We start from the raw sequence: 20,619 nt of genomic DNA, 5'->3' as shown, positions 1-20,619 counted from the left end.
CACCTATGGGCAGTTAGTCTCAGGCTTTCATCTCACATTTCTTCTAAAACAGTTTAGTGCAGAAGCTTCTGACAGTGTTTGGTTTAGTTTTCAATACAAAGGAAAACAAAACATCTCTTTCTCTCTTACCACTGGATTGGGCTTAGGAGTATAGACTCTGCCTGATTTCATTCCACTGGAAGACCTATGCTTACTAGAAGGCAAGACTTCTTGGTTGGGTGGTACCACAGATTTAACTGGTTCAATAACAGATGGTGTTGGGATGTAAATTGGCTCTGGATCTACTTCACCTTCTACTTTCACCCACAATGGGCAATTCCTAAGAGGCTGTTCTGGCTCAGAGTCACAAATAGCTGAAAAAAAAGAGAAAAACCAAGAAAAAAACCCCCAACTTACTTATAAATAAATAAAACACTTAGCAACCATGCAACTATACACAGCAATTGCATACACAGCTCGAAACACTTGGTGAAAGAGGAAGAAAACAGCACTATGACAGTGAAGATTACCAACAGTGACAGCCGTAATTATCTCACATCCTTATTCTTTGAAGATATTGGATCACAACAAACAACTAAGTGGCCAAAATGCTGATCAGGTAATTAAGAGCTAAAATAAAATAAAAAAGTGTTATTTCCTGCTAGTCAGCTATATGAAAGCAGATGTTGCAGACATCTCTTGGAATTCATAATTTCTGGATTTAGAAATGGCATCAGTACTACATCCTAACAGAAATGCCCACCAAGACAGGTGATTTCTGCAAGGCTGCAAGTAATCACTGTTGCCCAGCAATACTCACTGTATTCCACCCTTCTTCTCTTCTTCTTCTCTTTCTGCTTCAGCTCATCTTCTTCTCCATCACCCTCTTCTTCCCCATCTTCATCCTCTTGCTGGTCTTCTTCTGTTCCACAGAACGTAAGATTTCCACGCATAGCCTTTTTCATTATTCTCTTATGTTTTGATCCTCCTTTCACCAGCATCACTTTTCTCTTCAAGCACGTACAACCAAACATGCAGTCTGGCCTGCGGCAGTGGGTCGGCTGACGCTTCTCCAGTGCCAGACTGGCACATATGCAACCCAGTCGACAGAAATCATTATTGCAAGGAGGTGCTCGTCGCCTGATTATCTTGTGGATAGGTTTGTTTTTGAGGGAAGCCTAAGAAAAGATGTAAAGAAGCAGACACTTCAAATTTTAGGAAGATTAAATCAAGCATATGCAAAATTACTATTCCAGCTTAATTTAGAATAACTCCTCCAACTACATGGTTTAAATCGGAAAATCTATCATCTATACTGTAACAAACAGAACAGAGGAGAGCTGGCATCTGAAGTCATCTGAGAGGCAGTCTGAGACAGCTAAACTATCTTGGTAAGAAATAGGATGTGAAGAAAGCAGAAGTTGCCATGTGAAAACCAAATTAGGTGACCAGGATGTTTTTGCAGTTAGTTCGACACACAAATAGTAAGGAAATGCAGTTATGAACAGCAGCTGTATTAACCAGAGTTTTTGATGGTGAAAATCTGAGATACTTGGATTATTAATGATTCGTACCAACATGCTACTATTGCAATTATATTTCTATATCCTACTAAGTCAGCCCTCCTCAACATTCACTGCAAAGCCTACACCACAAAGGAACATCATGCTTCGCCGTGCTCCTTAGAGCTTTGGTCCTATTTTCTGCATCTATACACAACACCAGTAAGTGGACAGATCTGGAAAATCAGCAGCACAGAAAGGAAAGAAACTATTACAGATCTACCTGAGCTGTAAGCAGGGTTGCCAAAGAGATGTCTGCTCGTTCTTCTGTAATATAGGTTCGTGGTTTGCCATCCCAGAGAGCACAGTCTTCCAAGTCCATTAACTTCACTTGAGATTTAGACAAACCTGGTGGACGAGGTGCTTGCTGCTGTTGTGGTGCTTGGCGCAAACTAATCTGTTTTGGAAGTGTGTTTTCATCCACAGGTGACATCATGAAACCACCTGCTTGGTTAGTCACACTGGTATTTGAGGCAGACTTAGCAGCCTTTTCCCCAAATGCTGAAATGTTCTGTTTCTGCTTTGCAGTAAAAGGTGAAGGCAGTATAGGCTTGTATGATTTTACTCTGTTTGTAGATGTCTGTCTGTTTTGAGACTTTGTCTTCCTAGAGGTAGATGATAGAGGAACAGGCTTGAACATGTAAGATGTTGATGGAACTGTGGTGGACTGCTTCTTTAAGACACTGTCAAGTGTTCGCACGTAGCTAGTGCTCTTGGTGGGAAGCTGATACACCACAGGAGAAGCAGGAGCGCTAGAAGAAAATCCCATACTCGTTTCCATCAATTTCCCTTCGTTTTCCAGATACTCATCCAGCTTGTCACTACAGAACGCTGAGCGATTCTTCAAGGAACCTTCTGAACTGCCACCTAAATAAATAAAAGAGCAATATAGCTCCTGAGAGAATATATTGACAAATCTTATAAAATTCAACATTATAGAAGAGGTAAATAATTCTCTAACAAAATATTTACTCTTCTTTTAGAGGAGTACAACACAGGCATGCCAAATATAATCCATTCTGAAACACAATCAGCTGTTTGAACCAGGAAGTAGGGCTTCAGTACACACAGCAGTTATCATAGAATGGTTTGGGTTGGAAGGGACCTTAAAGCTCATCCAGTTCCAACCCCCTGCCACGGGCAGGGGCACCTTTCACTAGACCAGGCTGATCTAAGCCCCATCCAACCTGGCCTTGAACACTGCAGCGATGGGGCAGCCCACAGCTTCTCTGGGCAACCTGTGCCAGTGTCTCACTACAGTAAAGAACTGTTTCCTAGTACCTAATCTAAATCTCCCTCTGTCAGTTTAAAGCCACTACCCCTTGTGCCATCACTTCATGCCCTTGTAAAAAGTCCCTCTCCAGATTTCATGTAGGCTTCCTTTAGGTACTGGAAGGCTGCTATCAGGTGTCAGCTGAGCAATCCCAACTCAGCCCATCTTCACAGGAGAGGTGTTCCAGTTTTCTGATCATCTTCATGGCTTCCTCTGGACTCACTCCAACAGGTCCACATTCCTCTTGTCTTGGGGGCCCCAGAGATGAACACGGGACTGCAGGGAGTCTCACGAAAGCAGAAGAGGGGGGAGAATCACCCACCCCAACACTGCTTGTCTGTGTTGAGCTTCTCATCATCCATTCCTCCCAGCCCCCAAGTCCTTCTCCTCAGGACTGCTCTCAATCTGTTCTCTGCCCAGCCTCTATTTGTGCTTCAGAAGACAAACACCCTAATAACGAACGTGTGTGTGTGTGTGGGTGTGTGTGTGTGTCCGTCCCTTAGCTTTTATTGCTGAGCAGACATCACACAGTATGGAATATCCCTTTGGTTGTTTTGGGTTAGCTGTGCTGGCCATGTCCCCTCCCAAGATCTTGCCCATTCTCAGCCTATTGGTGAGGGCAGAACATGGGAGAGACAGCCCTGACATTGTGCCAGCACTGCTAAGCAGCAGCCAGAACACTGGTGTGTTATCAACACCTTTCTAGATGCCATGGAGAAAATTACCTCCCATCTCAGCCAGACTCAACACAGTATTTGTTCACAAAACCAGTAAGTCTTCAACAGGCAGTGCTTCTATGCAACACACTTTGTTCTGAGTACCCAGCCTACCAAGTACACCACATCTGAAATACCCAACACAACACTGAATGGAAGTGCAGAAAGTGCATCGTGAATTTTTAACCTAAATATAAAGTAAAAATTGGGATATTGCTGAATATCCACTGCTCCCTGAAGTAGGGCAAAGTAATCAATTGTGTAAGGAATACCCACTCTAAACGGAATTTAAAAAACACCTGTAAATGAAAACTACTCTAGTTCATTAGGGTCTCTGGGGCAACAGACTTCTTGGATTACCGTACCTCCAAGTAAACTCAAAACTGAGAAACAAACCCAAAACTCTTACAGTTCTGATCTTCACTCAAGCCTTCTGTGTAAAACAGAACACAGGTATTTTTATCTCACTCAAAGTAAGTTTCTCTCTCCCCTTGTAAATCTCCAGTCTGACCATGGAAGAAGTACAAAAAATTCAACAGTTTTGATATAAACCCTCATACTACTATTTAAGACACAATCACCAAATTGACCTCTTTTTTACCTTCATTTCTAGAAGCACCATGAAGCTTCCCTCGCCAGCCTTTGATTTTAGTGAAATCATTTGTCTTTCCTGTCCTCGAAACAAAAGGAAATCCGGTATCTGGAAAAGAAAGGCAGCCTGAGTTTATGAACCAAGCTTGATTGTACCAATATCCTAGCAAACTCTCTTAGTCCTTTTCAGGGACTGATGAAGAATGGTAAATCAAAAGGCTGAATAAACAAACTTTAACAGGATACTTAAAGCCAAGCTTCCTGCAGAGTTCTGCTGTATGCCCATGCACCTGCTATCCTATACAAAAGATGTCTTCTCCTGTGGTTTCGGTTTCATTCTCCTTAGCAATGGTGCAAGCAGTTGATTCCAAAACTCAAACGGGTGAATCAGCTATTCAGAAGGTTAAAATGGAATAGGCAGGTTTTGAACTGACACTACCACCTCTCTCAGCAAGGGAAATCATTTGAGTCTCTCCCCAGTTCATTGAGTCAATGAGCCACTGACTTTTGTAAAACCTGTAGAAACGTCATATAATGTTTGCTGTTCTGTCAGATTCAGACGAATATCAATTAGGGGCAGAGACAGGGAGCAATCACAAAAGGCGAACAGCAACATCTCTGCCAAGTTAGCCATAAGCTCTGGAAACTAAGCTAGAACATAAAAATTCTAACGGGGACCTGTGTGGCTGTTTTACATATTGCCAGGCTAGAAATAACTGCCTTTGACCCTGAGCTGACTGAGGTCTCCTCAATTGAATCTGCCTCATCTACAGTGAAAAAAAGCTGAGATATATCTGCCTCCTTACCAGCTCCTAAAAGCACCAGAATAAAGACACAGAATATTAAAGTAGGAGAAAGAGGTAAGTAGGAGGATAAGCACCCCTATACTTTGTCCAACCAGTTTATTACTAAAAACAGTATAGACCAACAGTATCAGAATCATAGTCACAGTACAATGAGACTGTTTGGATACAGAGTAAGTTTAAAAGCACAACTGGTAAGCACTTCTGTGATAAATGATGATGAAGTTGTAGATTAGCCCACAAGTGCTGCCTCAAGCTTTTCTTCTGGAAAGTTCTAATACTCAGGGCTCTCTGTAAGACATTTTTTTTTGGTGTGCTTTGCATGTGAGCAACAGAGAGATGTAGACTGCTTAAATTTTTTCTGAGCCATCTGAGAGTAGTTGATGTGTATATTCACACTAAGACAATGCAGGTCAAGTAGACAAAACTTACCAGTACAAAATGAACTAGACTGGTACCATTACTGGATTACAACCATCAGAAAAAAGAGAAAGCTGAAGACAGCCTGCCCAGAATTACTCAGGATTCCTTGGCCAGGAACCACACGATGATTTAAGGAAGTTTCCCCATTTTATTATCTTAATACTGCTTCAGTTGCTTTAAGATACCACATTCAACTAAATGGCCATTCCCTCCTTCTGATTACTGACGATAAAAAAGTAATGCTTGAGATTTCAACAAATTCTTATTCGACCCACCTGGAGAATTGGGATTGGTTCCTGGATAGCTCCACAAAGAGTAAGTTGAGTAGGAAAGAGGAAGCTGCACACCCAAGTATTTCAAGTCAATGCTCACTGTTGGGTCCACAGAATTCAGCTTCAGTCCCACTAAAAGAAGCAAGTATCAGTCAATGCCTCAATGTACCAAGACACTGGGAAAACCAAAGTCAAGATACTTACTAAAAAGGAAACCATTAAGTTATACACAGGTTTTTCTAGCATTCACCCACCATTTTAAGAGACCTGAAAAACCGCATTAGCAACTGTAACTGTTACTTATGCTGGATTTGCAGCAAGTACAAGTTATTTAATGAATATTATAAAGAATATTTTAAAGAATATTTTAGGGAATGGGAAAATCAAGAAAAACATTAATTATTTTTCATAGTTTTCTTGATTACTATGGAAGTTTCCACAGAAATTTCTTAACCAAAGTGCCAGTGTTGTAGTTCCCATGATCAAAGTTTCTGTCTGTTCCTTTTTGGAAGTGAGCACTACTGAACATCCTTAAAGGCCAGTCACTGCCTGAACCCAACTCAGCTGATTATCAGTATTGCATATTGCTACATAAATCATCAATCCTACCAGTGGTACTTACACATCCCCTTCTCTACGGAAAGCTATTCTTGTGAAAGAACATACAGGGCACGCACCAGTTTTAACCAGTAATGAGACAAGCAAACCACTTTTCAGTTCTGAAATGTGTGTGTTTGGAAACTCTGATATAAATAAAGCTGAACTCAAACAACACTCTCAGGACTAGCTCATCAAATCCAGGTATCAGCAGCTTATTTTTTTCCAAGCTTGGCACTTTGCAATAAGACTTCTTTTGTGTCTCCTGAAGCAAGAAGAAAAAGTGCCCATAAAGAAATTAACCAACAGGCGTTGTTGATGTCACCACAAATGTTTAACTGCCTATAACACCTTCTTTCATCAACTCCCTAAAAATACTCAAATAGAAAGACTTTACTTGATCACAAACGCTTTTTCCATGGCAAAACAAATACAGATACAGAAATGATGAGGGGAAAAAAAGCCAGGAACTTAGTCCCTCTTCTGGAAAATATTGCTTCACTGAGTTCAAGAAATGACTGTTATCAATCAAATTCAGCTTGCAGTCTGGAGCTGAGAACATTTATTTTGGTTGCTAGCTATAGAAGCCTACTGCTAAGTGCTCCTGCTGCCAACATGTCTGAAATTCATTTATTAAATATGCGAGTTTTGAATTTGAAAATGTATGACAAGGCTCAGGTCACATAAAACAGTATTTGCACATACAGCAGAAATCTTGTGTTGGTGGTACACATTCGTGTTCCTAAGTGGCAACACAGTGACCTGATTACTGGCAGCCTGAAAACAATCGACATGGAACAAATCTCCAAGACGGGTGTTTAAACAGAGCCTGTTATCAAAGACAGTCTAGTGAGATATAATTTTCGAATCTACACAGGCAAAATGAGCAGCAAGCCAAGTCAATCTAGCATCTTGTATAAAAACATGTCAACTGCTAAATGTCAAGATGTCATCCATTTCTTTTCAAACTCTATTTAAAATGGGAAGACTACAGTTTGTTTTTCTTGACACTCCCTTAGAATTACTCTATCATCTCCAAAACCAAGCCTTGCTTTGTTTAATACTCAAACCAAAATAAGAACATTACCCATACACAGTATGTATTCTTTCAGTTTCAGATCACAAAGTAAAAAACACTCAGACATAAAATAAGAGGATGCAACATGCGATTAATGCAGACAGCCTATAGAGAACAAAAAGAGCACGTACTGTGTCAGCAGAGACATCACCATATATGACAAGTGAATTATCACTTCTATTAATTTCTAACATTCTAGACTATTGCTAGATTTTAGTTGCTGTAATCAAATAGCAGCAAACGAAGAACCTTAAGAACTTTCTCCTCTCCACCAGATGCAGCTGCCAAATCTGAAATACGATGTGTGACAACAGTGCCTTTGAATATAAGGGATTCAAATAGTTCAGATACAAGAGACATCCCATAGCACTGCAGTACTTCAGTAGGAGCCTTCCTTCTAACATGCTCAAGTTGAATTCCCTTCTTTCTGAAGCATTTTCTTCCTGCAATCCTGGTTCCTCCAAGATCTAGATAGCCCTAATAACCATTTCCTTAACGTCACAAATCAACAGCAACTGTGGGGTTCAGGTACAGCTCCAACATATCTCCAAAATGAAACTTAACGCTTCTCAACTACACTGTCCAAAACCAGAGGTAACATCAGTCAGAACTGCCATGTCCATTTCCCATACTGCCGTGAGGACAAGAAAGCCAGAAAGCTTCTACAGAATGGCTGAAAGCACATTTAGAAACATGCACTTCACATCTTTCAGACAGAACGGAGCCATATCCCTTTGCCTGTTCTGTAGTAGATGACAAGGTGGTTTTATTAGTCATTATCTGTGGCCAAGAAACTTTGGAGAACAAGTATCAGAATCAAGAAGGCCAATAAGGCTTCACCAAGCTCCAGGATGCTACTTAGTATGCCTGGAGAAAGATACAGCCCTTAAGTGTGGCCTTGAAGTACTCTCCAGCCACCTTCTTATGTCTTATTGATGATACCTCCATTACCATCATTATGTTCCTTCACCAACCTCAGTTCTGCAGCAGATCTTTAACTTTTTGCAAGCTGAAGGTAAACTGAATGAAGAGTCCAGTTTACATGCAGCAGCTGACGTGTAACAACAGAAGTATATATATTGTAATTCACAGCCTAATCTGATTACATCTGTATCTTATCTGCAGTAACACTCTTGCTGCAAACAGTTTTCACATAACTTCACTCTAAGACAGGTGAGGGTCATTCTCTTCATCGCTGAATTCTGATTTCACCATTAAATAGGATCAGCAGATTACCATCCCACACTGGAAATGAGTGTCACAAGCGTTCATCAAGAAAGTCAAAATTCTTCAGACCTCTTCCTTAGCCTGATGCTTGACTTTTCCTCTCCATTTTGTAGTATCTGTGAAGTCCCCAACACCCCTCAGAAGGTACCACACATACTTCACCACCACTTCTTTAGAAGCTGGAGGAAAAGCATGTGCGTTTTACATGTTCCCTGTTGCAGGATTCTCTCATGAGTAAAACAGCCCTTGCTGGGGTGGTGGTTGCCAATATACCGTAATTTTTATTACCTTCCTTGGGTAAAGATATTATCTAGGAGACCCACAATATAAACCAAAAAAGCCTTAACTTGGCTGCAACATTTGCTTGGTGCTGTAGCTAGCACTGCCATCAGCCAACCACAAAGGAGATTTTACCACCGTTTTTGGAAACATGGTGCTAATGCAATGTATGGCAACACATGCAGACCTGTGAGGGCAGGTTGGCCAGAGTGGGCATTAGAAAACAGGCCTGCCTATTGCCGGAATCATGGGAGAGGAAAACTGCATTTACACATCCAGAGTACCACTGAGGTACAACCTGGCTGGGGATGGGTTAGCTTGTTTCCCTGCCACTACATCTAGGACAGAGCTCCAAGAGTCCTCTACTAGCTTTCTTATGACCATTTTGCAAAGGTGGAAGACAGGAATGTCAGCTCAACACCAGCAAGACACAAAGGCATTCTTTTAAATGGCTGCAAAAGATGACAGGCTAGTTCTCATCATACCACATGTATAAACCACTCTGGATTCAGGATAATCCAGGCCTCTTCCCAGTAGAAACTCTGCGAGGACCCAAAATAACTAGTATCAAGAGCACAGATCTTTGGAGTCTCAATTGGTTATTCGGAGTCTCAATCCCTACAGTTAGATGCTTGAAAAATTCAGGGCCAGGACCACAAGAGCATGAGGTGCAATATTGCCATTCAGATCAATTCCTTCATTATCTGCCCCAAAGCCTGTATTAATGCCACTGGTCTCAGGATTGCTATTGCTGAAGTCCTTCAGTATCATCAGTAGAGAGAAGATTAAGTTCTGCTGTGTTGATCTGACCTTCCTCCATCTGACCTCCTCAGGATAATAGTGTATATAAATACAAGATCATATGCTTGCTTGGACCTCTTATGAGACTAGTGAACTGGATCATAGAATCATAGAATAGTTAGGGCTGAAAAGCACCTCAGCATCACCTAGTTCCAAACCCCCTGTCATGGGCAGGGACACCTCACACTAGACCATGTCACCCAAGACTCCGTCCAACCTGGTCTTGAACACTGCCAAGGATGAAGCATTTGCAACTTCCTTGGGCAACCCATTCCAGTGCCTCACCACCCTTACAGTAAAGAACTTCTTCCTTTTATTTAACCTGAACTTCCCTTGTTTAAGTCTGAACCCATTACCCCTTTTGCTATCACTATAGTCCCCAACAAAGATCTACAGTGACTGACAGAAATACAGATTCAAACATAGCAAATGTAGTCTTAGTGAAGTGTTTATGGATCTCCAGCACCTCTACTACCAGGAAATGGCTATTTTCTATGGATGAGTAAAATCAACTCCATTTGCTCTCTGAAAGATTAGATCATTACAGAACAGGCAGTCTGAAGGCCCAGCATCTTCTGCAAGAGGCATACAACGACATGCAGCATCTTTCTCTGCTGCTGGAGATTCAGGAGTCATTTTCTGCCTCTGTCACCCTTTCTAGTTTGCAATGTGTATGCATGAAAACAAAAACATCTTTACTGGCTGGTAGAAACTACTTTTAAAGCCTCTACATAAAATAAAATGGGTCAGATACCACAGATTTTCTCTCACTGCCACAAATGGCAAGAGGGATACTTCACATAAACTTCCTTTCTTACTCTTACATTTGTACATACACATCTCTATACTTCCCTGTATTTGAAACCAAACCCAGAGCCCAGCTGTACTGAACATAAACAGTACTACATCCAGTAGGAAAATACCAACTCAGCATAATTAAGTATACCATACAAGGAGGTGCAACAATATGTACATTGCCCACTTACCTTCCTGAAGGCTAGGATGTATTACTTGCTTATGCCTCAGTGTCTTCAGTTCTTCCATCAATTCCTTTTCTAGTACCTGTATTCTTGCTTGACAATCTACTCAAAAAAGTTCAGAAAGAAAGAATATACAAAAAAAATTTACTGTGCCAAAAACTGACTAAAAATATTAATTTTCCAGTGTTTTTACAAATTCCCTTATTGCAGGGAATAAGCACTTAGAAAAAAAACCCACAAAAACGTACCTGGATCATTTGTAGTCAACAAGGGAGCCTGAAAATTCCGTGACTCTTCTCCTCCTCCAGCTTTATCAACAGTGTGAATGTCAAGAGCTTCCTACATCATGAAGAGGCTTAAGTAAGTACAAGACACTTAAACACTGACTTAGATACAAACTAAGCCACATCAAAACATCACCAACATATTCAAAACATGAGACTGCTTAACAGACAAGTATGTGCTCCTCTATACAGAACTCTAGATCCCACTATTTCTCCCCAAGTTGCTGTTAGAAAATGGTATGATTAATATAGGGACCAGGTAAGAACAGATTTGGAAAGATGCCATAAATCTCAAAAGTCAGTTAAAAATAAAATACACCTTCAGCTGGAAGTACAAAGGGCTTAAAAATGAGACATTCTAAAGGTTTTGTATCTTACTCAAAACAGCTAGGTTTTACCTTTGATGCAAAGGACACAAAGAGGACTCCATCAACATCTTCAAGGTCCGGCTTAACATCTGGAAGGATATTCCCAGGCCCCAGTGAGGCGTTCTTGCTCGTTATTACAGCTTTCCCTATACCTTTAGGTGGTCGACCAGCCTTGGAAATTCTCAGTTTCCGTGGCCTTCCTCTTTTAGTTGTAACTGATGAGAGGGTGTTCTGATTGCTACCAGAGCCTCTCAGGGACATAGGGCTCTTCAGTATGCCAGACCTTTTTCTCCCACAGATCTCTTTAGCTGAAAATTGACAACTTACTGAGCCCCTGAGATTAAAATTAGGTGATTTAGATAGAGCCCACTGGGCCTCTCTGACTGAAGAGTATTTCTGTGACACTTTATTTCCAGAAGACTCTTTTTTCATTACTAACTCCTCAGTAACGGCGTCTGTGCCTGAGCAAGAGCCTTTGTGATTTTCAAAGCACACAGGCAAGGGATCCAACATTGCACTAAAAGGGGATTTATCCTTCTTGCAAGAGGAAAGCATGGTCTCAGGCAGCTCAGATATCTTCACTGTGCTCTTTGTGACTGCACAAGGTTCCAAATAGACCACAGGCATCTTCCCACTATCCAATTTTAACATTTTTGCTTTGGCAACACCTGAAGGACTGTTTAATACGCGCTTCCTAGACCTGAATTCTCCATCAGTTCCATCTGTTTCACTACGTCTCATAAGGTGTTTTTGTAGGATGGGATCATCATCATCAGTGTTGGAATACTCATCCGTTTCTTCATCCGTGTCTTCCTGTTTCACACTTACTCCTTGTGTGCAAATACCCGACTCGTAGTCATAATCATCTATTGGTTCCTCTTTAATGACTACATTAAAGTGTCCGTTTGGGTCCAACGGGGATGCCACACGGGAACTGCTTTCATAACTGCTCGCAACAGGACTGGAGTGGGAAGGAGGGGACAAAAACAAAACACAAGATCTTTATCAAATGTCTTCCTTTACCCAAACTCATCTCCCACAGTCCCTGGTTACATCTTGCAAAAACAAAAAGCCAAAATGCTCCAAAATATGTGTTTGCTAAATAAACTTGTTTACAAGCTTGTATTTTTATAAGTGCTCCAAAAAAAGAAATTGCCATCATTAAAACCAGCCCAACTCCTATCTGAAGGCAGCAGCACAATTTCCTTCCCTAGGAATATCAAGGCGACATTTGCACTTCCTCCTATTTGAGACTCAGCGTGAATTCATGCTAAGCTATCGTGTTTTAAGTGCTCAGAAGTGGCCTTAGTTTGCTGTGTATCCCATACTGAAGCCACTGTGCTTGCAAATAATAAACCGAGTGCTTTACGCTCTTCAGTTTACAAGACTTCACGAAAATTCTAGTTAATTCATCCTGAAGCCACATACAGACAACTCCTAAGCTCAGCTGTTGTTTGAACTTTCACAGAATGTTAATATCCTATTGAATTATGCTCCATCTTACATCCAGCACTAACCTAAGCAGGATTTGACATACCATGCATTAGATACTGAAGACTAACAGTGCAGCCAGTTGCACTCCAGTGATGGGCTTCTTTGAGGGACAGACACATCAGTGAACAGACTGCAGTCACGAGCTTTGTTAAGGGCATCTCAGAAGCTGGCTCTTTGTCACAACAGGAAACAGCTAACGTATGAAACCAGAAACTTGAATCCACAATGAACCTGTATTGGGTTTGCTTGGCAAGGATTTGGTAGTGGGGCAGGATCTACAGGGGTGGATTCCATGAGAAGCTGCTAGAAGCTTCCACTATGCCCAACAGAGCCAACCTGCTGCTGGCCAAGGCAAAGCTCATTACCAGTGGTGGTAACACCTCTGTGATAATGCATTTAAGAAGCGGAAAAAGGTACTGCACAACAGCAATTGCAGCCAGAAAGAGTGAGACTATGCTGGAGAAACAGCTCTGCAGACACCAAGGTCAACAAAGAAGTAGGAAAGAAGGTGCTTCAGAGCAGATTCCCCTGCAATCAAGGAAGGATCCTATGACAGAGCAGGGGGATGCCCAAAGGAGGCGGTGACCCCACAGGGAACCCATCCTGGAGCAAGTCTGTTCCTGAAGGACTGCACCCCATGGGAGGGACCCATCCTGGAGCAAGTCTGTTCCTGAAGGACTGCACCTTGTCAAGGGGACCCACACTGGAGCAGTCTGTGAAGAACTGCAGCCCCTGGGAAGCACCCACACAGGGTAAGTTTGTGGAAGACTGTCTCCCATGGGAGGGATTCCATGCTGGAGCAATGGAAGAGTGTGAGGAGTCCTCCCCTGAGGAAGAAAGAGCGGCAGAGACAACATGTCTGACTACAACCCCCATTCCCTAGCACTGCTGGAGGGGAGGATGTGAAGAATTAGGGAGTGAAACTAAGCCCAGGAAGGGGAGTGGGAGGAGGACTACTGTGATTTGGTTGGTAATAAATTAAACTAGTTTCCCAAAGTCAAGTCTATTTGGCTCACAACAGGAATCAGTGAATGAACTCTCCTTGTCCTTATCTCAACCCAGGAGCTTTCTCTCTCAACTGTCCAGCTGAGGAGGGGGAGTGACCAAGCAGCTTTAGTGGGCATAGGGTGTCCAGCCAGGGCCAACCCACGAGAGAACCTCATCAAACAACAGCCAGTACTTCTTTACTAAACATACTGGATAGTATTCCAATACTCCCTTTATAGAAATGTATTTTTAATGAGACACTATATATCATTTTAATGATGTTAAATTATTATCCAAACTCTTTATTTTATTAAAAATAACAGTATTTGTTAATGCTTGTTAATAATAACAATTCCAAATATAACTACATAATTGTAATAACAATGTATTATGTATAAAAGGAATAGACTAAGAAACTTGGGGCTGTTCAGCCTGGATAAGAGAAGGCTGTGTGGAGACCTCATAGCAGCCTTCAGTATCTAAGGGGCCTACTAGGATGCTGGAGAGCAACTCTTCATGAGGGGCTGTAGCGACAGGACAAGAGATAATGGGTTCAAACTGAAACAGGGGAAGTTCAGGTCAGATGTAAAGTCAATTGCCTTCCTCTTCCAAAAGGAAGTCAAGGAGGGAAGAAAAGCAAATTCACACTAAACACAGGACAACCAAATTAGAAAAACAAAACTACTGGAGCATTAAGAACCCCACAGTATCTGTACTGCTGAAGTAGGAAATTCGAAAGACCTTGGAAGGGAGAAAGGGTATATCAGCCTGCAAGACTTAAGAACCAGTGAAATCTCCTTGCGGTTCCCTCCATGGCCACAACATCCGAGTGTTCCAGGCATAACCATTTGTATGGAACCGTTCACAACCCAAACATTTCTTTTCTTTACAATACAAACTGAATATACTACCCAGGGCACAGGGAAACAAAGACTAACCAACCAACCACACTACCTTATATATAAAAAAAATAGCCCTTTATTTCCAAAGTGTGCTCCTAACTCAAGATTAGAATTATTCTCAGGTACACACAACCATTTACATAGTTTCATTCTCAAAAGTGTTGGAAAAAACAAGCATTGGTGGGCAATACCACACACTAAGAACTCCACTACCTTTAGTGAGCATTATCTGGGAGGCAACAGCTCCCACCTTCTGACTCTCACCCGAATCTAAACACAGTAGAAATCACTACCCTCCATGAAAGTGAGGCAGTGCCTATCAACTAAGAGTAATAGCTTGCCTATGACAAAAAAACAACTGCTCAGTCTTCATTAATATGCAAGTATTAATGTGTCTGGTTTCATAAAGAAAAATGCCATTCACTCAACACTGCCCTTGAAAGGCTGACATGTTTGTGAATAGATCTCCACTGCACAGCACGAAAACATTGTGAACAGATATGAAGGAGAAAGGAGAACTGATGCTCTGAAGATCCCCAGCACATACAGAGACAGTTGTATTTCTTGGATGAGATCAATTTTTCTCCTTCCAAGTACAGAATCTGACTGCCACAGATTACAAAACCATAAAATAAAAAGCTGGGCAATGCTTGAGGAGAGTTCCAGGATGGTGGTAACATTTATTCATCAAATGATAGATGCTTCCAAGCCAAGAACAGAGAAAAGCCCTTTATAATTTCCTTGTCTGTGCAGCTTTTAGCACATTTCAGAGATCAATTGTCTTGGATGTGAAACCAGGGAATGCATCTAACATGCTCTGGACCAGAAGAAATTAAGTCTGCCAATTGGCAGGCAGAATCATCTGTTCTTGAGTCCTTAAAACCATGGGGTTTACTCCTGGGGAATGAAGGGAACCAAAAAACCCCCAAGCTGTACAGTTCAAACAGCTGTCCAAATAATTTGCTTCAATGACCCTCTTCAGGCAAACAGAACTATCAAAATATTAATTTTTTTCAACTGCAGATGACCCTAAAGAAACAAACAAAATATCACTTTGAAGAGAAAACAAACCTTTCAGTAATTATTTGCAGAATTTTACTGGTTTAATTCCAGTATGCACAGTTATCTAAACACTTTTCCCTGCTGTATTTTTAGGAACCCAGGAAAGCCCAGCCTCTCTAAAATCAGTGTACTTTCAGTCTTCAAGGTGGGTTTCTCTTGAATTTACAACAACGTGTTTGGAGAATGTAAGAGGTGTAGAGGTGTTCTTCTGCCTAATACAGTGACACTGGAAAATACTGCAAAAGAGAGTTGAGGGTACTCTAGATCCCAAACCAACTCTTAGTGTTCTTAAGAATTATTACAACTATACTCAATGAAGTCTTGAAGAACAGAGGACTTCAAAGTTTTTCAGTTACACAAAAGGCAAGGAGATGCTTTCTGCAAGGAGAAAAGCCATTGAGCAGCCCTCTTTAAAACACACTGAAGCAGTATAATAATACAGCCTTAGAAACAAATTATATACGAATAATTATATCTTTTTTCCTCCAAGTACTGACCTCTAATTACACCATTAACATCATCCTGATATCCTGCAGGTGAATAATTGCTTGGTGTACTGATGTACGTAAGGCTGCTTTTGTCACTAAATCTTTGGCAGATTAAGCCTGGTATTTACAGCCAGAATGCAGAAACATGGCAGGAGAGAAACCTCTTAAAAAAAAAAAAAAATCACTTCTTCATGTTCAGGTTCAAAGTATTTCTAAGCATCTCTTGACACAGATTCATTATTTACTAGATATGCTCTATTTCATTGCTTAGATTTTGGAAGCCAAATGAGAGTAAAATAATAGCTTGGTTTACCTACACAAACACAGCTAGCAGGTTCCATGCTACAGGTAGACTCTCAATATACACTTAAGATTGCTTTACTACTGTTTATGTGATATGAACAGAATGGTTCAAAAAGGCAACACTGTATAAATACACAGACCTAAAATCACCACAGAGCAAATTATGGTGTGAATAGTGTAACAGTTATTCTGAAGTACTTCCCCAAGGTGCAGATTCTCCTACCTCAGAGCAAACATGAGGCAACCGACTACCAACAGGCAGGCTACCTCATGCTGCTTTGTGGAATAAATTCCCACAAGCAGTTATTGACAAAACAGTGGTGTGCTGCCAGTTACAACTGCCTTGTAGCAATCCCTACACACACCCAACCTAAATACCCATACAACCCACACATCCCCACCATCCTCTAATGAGAAACAAAGATACCGAGGCAGCACACCGCTGTGGCAAACAATCCTAAATAGAACAACGTTTTCATAGAATCATAGACAGGTTTGGGTTGGAAAGGACCTTAAGGACCATATAGTTCCAACCCCGTGCCACGGAGAGAGACACCTTTGTCTAGACCATGTTGCTCCAAGCTCCATCCAGCCCAGCCTTGAACACTGCCAGAGATGGGGCAGCCACGGCTTCTCTGGACAACCTGTGCCAGCGTCTCACCACACTCACAGTAAAAAGTTCTGATGACTACAGTGTGCTGTTTGCAACTCTGAAAAATTAGTCTTCTAAAATGTTAAGAGGGTTAAGAGAAATCCCTCAACACTGCTCTAAAAAGGGAGTTAGAGCAACACAGGAAAAAAATACCAAAGTTTTATTCTCCTCAGACACATTACAAAGTCCAGACTGACAGAGGACTTCAAGCTAAGAAAAGCTTTTAATACTAAGTGTTCTGCCAGTTGAGGTCAGGCAACCTTTGCAAATCTGTATACTAAGCATCATGTTATATAGTGTCTCACCAAATATCTCACTCAACCAGTATTTGTGCTAAAAAAAGAATGTTAACCCACCTTTCAGAGACCTCTTGTTTTAGCTTTGGCATATCACCCGAAGACAGGTCAGTGTCCAGAAAACCCAGGAAGTCCCTTTCTGCATTAAAGGAATCTTTGTCTATATCAGTGTCTGATGAGTTTTGACCAGTGAATGAAGCATCTAAACTTCTCTGATGCAAATCTAATGCATCAACTTCAGAAGGTCGACCACGAATGCCAGCAGCACTAAAAACATCACCTCCTTCCAAGTCCAAGTTACTGTTTTGTTTCATATCACGCTGAGGTCGACTATTCAACCCATCATCTCTGAATCCTTTAGCAAAAGGATTGTAATCTATTTTCAGCTGGGTAATCTGGATGTTCTGGTAGGCTGTAACTGCAAAGAACTCGGTCTGTGGAAAGGTAAATGTATGGACACCCGGGCCATTGAGCTGAATGACTTCTGTGGCTTTGTCTGCAGGCACCAAGTGAAGTCGTGGCAGATAGCGGTGCATAGAATGCAGGATTATATGACCCTCCTGGTCCAGTGTATTGTTGGTAAGTTTGAGTTTGTAGAATGATACTGGCTGGTGCATCCAGTACTGGCCAGTGGAAGGGGATTCTGGATGAATAAACACTCTTCCAAGAACATGGGGCTCTGCCTTCCCACTGGGCTCCCACCAACGGCCATTCCATTTGTATCGGTGATTGTCCACAGGGGATATGTCCATGACTAGGATGTACTTCCGGCTGACATCCAGACCTGTAATCCAGTATCGGCAGTACGGGAACATGCGCCTCCCCTGCTTCGTCAGGATCATCTCTGTGTTACGATGGTAAAATTCATTCCACATGCTGTTGTTATCTAGGGTGACAGTAATGCCCCCTGAGACACAGTCAGCTGGGAGACAGGTCTTGACTTTGGGTTTTACTGGAATTGATACACTGCTAGCAAGAGCACAAGCATCATGATTTGCTACTAGGATTCCTTGGTCAGCTTTACCATTTCCCTGCTGTTGTTTCAGGATGACAAAAAAAGCAGGCGCTGCACCAGACACAGTCCCACTGTCCTGGCTACCCAGGACAAGCTGCTGTTTCTCCATGATGAGTACTCTTACAAACTCTCAAATCGAATGCAAATTCTACACAGTTCTGATAGCCTTCTATGGGGGTTCACCATTCTGGAAAAAAAAGGAAAATCCGGTGAAAAGTTATTCCAATACAGTCTGAGTAATTAAGTCTCATGAGAAATCCTTTGTGCAACACTTCTCCACATTAAAAACTTAAAAGATAACAAGTACTATAGAGTGCAATTAGGAAGAAGCATCAAATCCAAGTTGCCCGTGTGTATATAAATTAGGCCTTACAGACATGAGGGCTACGACACCTTTAAACTGCATTTTCTTAGAATGCTTTGCCACAAGAGGACTCCTTACTTTGCTTGATATTTCAAAGTGCTTTGTTCCGGTACTGGCCCAACTCTTCAGATCATTTTCTTAACAGCATTTGGCAAAAGGTGCAGAAGTTTTCAGAAGGACAAATGGCACATCTCTGACAGAAAGGCAGATGTCACTTGCTCTGGCCAGAGGGAAAGAGCTTCCAGACGTCCAAAACTTCTCACAAATGAAAAAGGGGAAAGAAAGGGAAAAGAAAATGTTAAATAAAAACCACATTTTCCCCACATATCTTTACTAAAGAAGACTAAGTTTGTGGGGTTGGGATTTCTTCTGTTTCCCCCCACCCCAGTCCCAGGAACTTCTAAATATCTGTGTAAGGCAGAAACAAAAAAAAAAGAGGAGGAAAAAAAACCCCAAAAAAACAGTTTAAGGGTAAGCTTTGGGGGAAAAAATAGACTAACCCCTCAAAAGGCCATGCATCTAAGATTAAATGGATGAATGTAAAGCACAAGGCAAAACCTTAGCTACTTCTAACTCATAGAAATAATTTAATCAAACAAGAAAACATTTGTAGTGTTATGATTAGCCTCATCACCAGTTAGGGAACTAAAAAAGAGGGTTACCTTTACCTCATATATACAACCTTTACCTCATATATACAATTGACTTTTATGTGTCTACCTCACAGGTTAAATTATTATGTCACCACTAACTAAAGTTCATCAATAACTTAATTTTTTCAAGCAGCCTGAACATTTCTCACTGTGAGAATGTAAAATAAGCAGTTACGGTGCCACTTCTGAATGCCATTCCCCCCTTTTCAAATGTCTGCATGTTGTTCCATATTGTGTATGGAATCAAATACAAGTTGATGGTATCAATGTTTAGCTGGTGAGAACCAGGGACAGGAGTGAATCACCATCAATAGGAGTTAACTGCTTGAGAACAACTCTATTTCTTTACAAAGAATTAACTCAAATTCACAAGTTTTAACTGAACTGGGTATTTAATAAGACACATTAATGATTCTAGGACTGGGGTACTGCTGGAGGAAACACTGTGCAAGCCAGCTGCCAAATGCATGTGGGAAATTACCTCAAAGCTGAGGAGGCAGGCAATTTATACTCCATGATAAATGTTCTTGACACCCAGAAAATATCTGCTTCCAACCTTTAAACTCTGCACTTTAAAATGTTATGTAAAAGTTAAACTGGAGGGAAAAACCCCAAAACTGTTCTGTACAGGCTTTAAGACCTGTGGAGTAACAAGATCTAGTTTTCACTTTTCCTTTCAGGATGAAACACTTTCCCCACAAACACACCCACAACCACCCAGGGCAGAGCCTAGAACACAAAATTCATTAGCTGTTAAAACAGAAAATATGAGGCTGCTTTTGAAGAATGATGCCCTACTTTTTCAATTGAGCACATCTTAAGTGCCAGCAACACGAAAAGCTACCCCCCCTAAAAAGCTTTTTCACCTTCATCTATAAAAAACACAATAGAAATATAAATCAAACAGATGGAGTGGGGAGAAAGAAATGACATCCTAAATTGTATGTGATTTTCCACCAACTTACCCTCTCTACAAATGCATACAGCACATTTAGATGTATATTAAACATACAATCATAAAGTGAGTTCCCACCAGTGTTGCGCAATACTGTATTAGCTCATGAAGAAAATACACTATCAAACTGGTTTTAAATCTGGATTAAGATCTGCAGATTGCCTGCAACTTTAAATTTGCTTGAGGTAGTTCCTACACGTGCCAGAAATAAATTC

At 41.2% G+C, this 20,619-nt stretch overlaps 1 protein-coding gene across 7 annotated transcripts in view; it reads right to left on the bottom strand.

The window, feature by feature from the left end:
• Positions 1-19,128, bottom strand: part of MGA (MAX dimerization protein MGA) — a 48,319-nt gene extending 29,191 nt beyond the window's left edge. For 3 of the 7 annotated variants that reach the window (XM_061343541.1, XM_061343544.1, XM_061343542.1), the window contains exons 1-10: positions 18,875-19,125; positions 17,478-18,619; positions 11,264-12,194; positions 10,830-10,920; positions 10,588-10,683; positions 5,623-5,751; positions 4,132-4,230; positions 1,765-2,408; positions 800-1,157; positions 130-353 (exon numbers count right to left, since the gene is read on the bottom strand). In XM_061343541.1, coding sequence (XP_061199525.1) covers positions 130-353; positions 800-1,157; positions 1,765-2,408; positions 4,132-4,230; positions 5,623-5,751; positions 10,588-10,683; positions 10,830-10,920; positions 11,264-12,194; positions 17,478-18,541 — 3,636 coding nt within the window. In that variant the 5' untranslated portion in view covers positions 18,542-18,619; positions 18,875-19,125. Of the gene's footprint in view, positions 1-129; positions 354-799; positions 1,158-1,764; positions 2,409-4,131; positions 4,231-5,622; positions 5,752-10,587; positions 10,684-10,829; positions 10,921-11,263; positions 12,195-15,645; positions 15,915-17,477; positions 18,620-18,874 lie in introns of those variants that run through there. The other 4 variants (XM_061343545.1, XM_061343546.1, XM_061343543.1 and 1 more) reach the window with 3 other exon arrangements.
• Positions 19,129-20,619: the final 1,491 nt, after the last annotated feature.

This window comes from Neopsephotus bourkii, unplaced genomic scaffold (genome assembly GCF_033783945.1).
Source record: "Neopsephotus bourkii isolate Nb327-2 ecotype Australia unplaced genomic scaffold, CSIRO-AGI_Nbou_v1 NB_1825, whole genome shotgun sequence".
NCBI classification, from domain to species: Eukaryota; Metazoa; Chordata; class Aves; order Psittaciformes; family Psittacidae; genus Neopsephotus; species Neopsephotus bourkii.
Note: the sequence above shows the minus strand (reverse complement) of the source record. Positions and strands in the feature narration are given on the sequence as shown.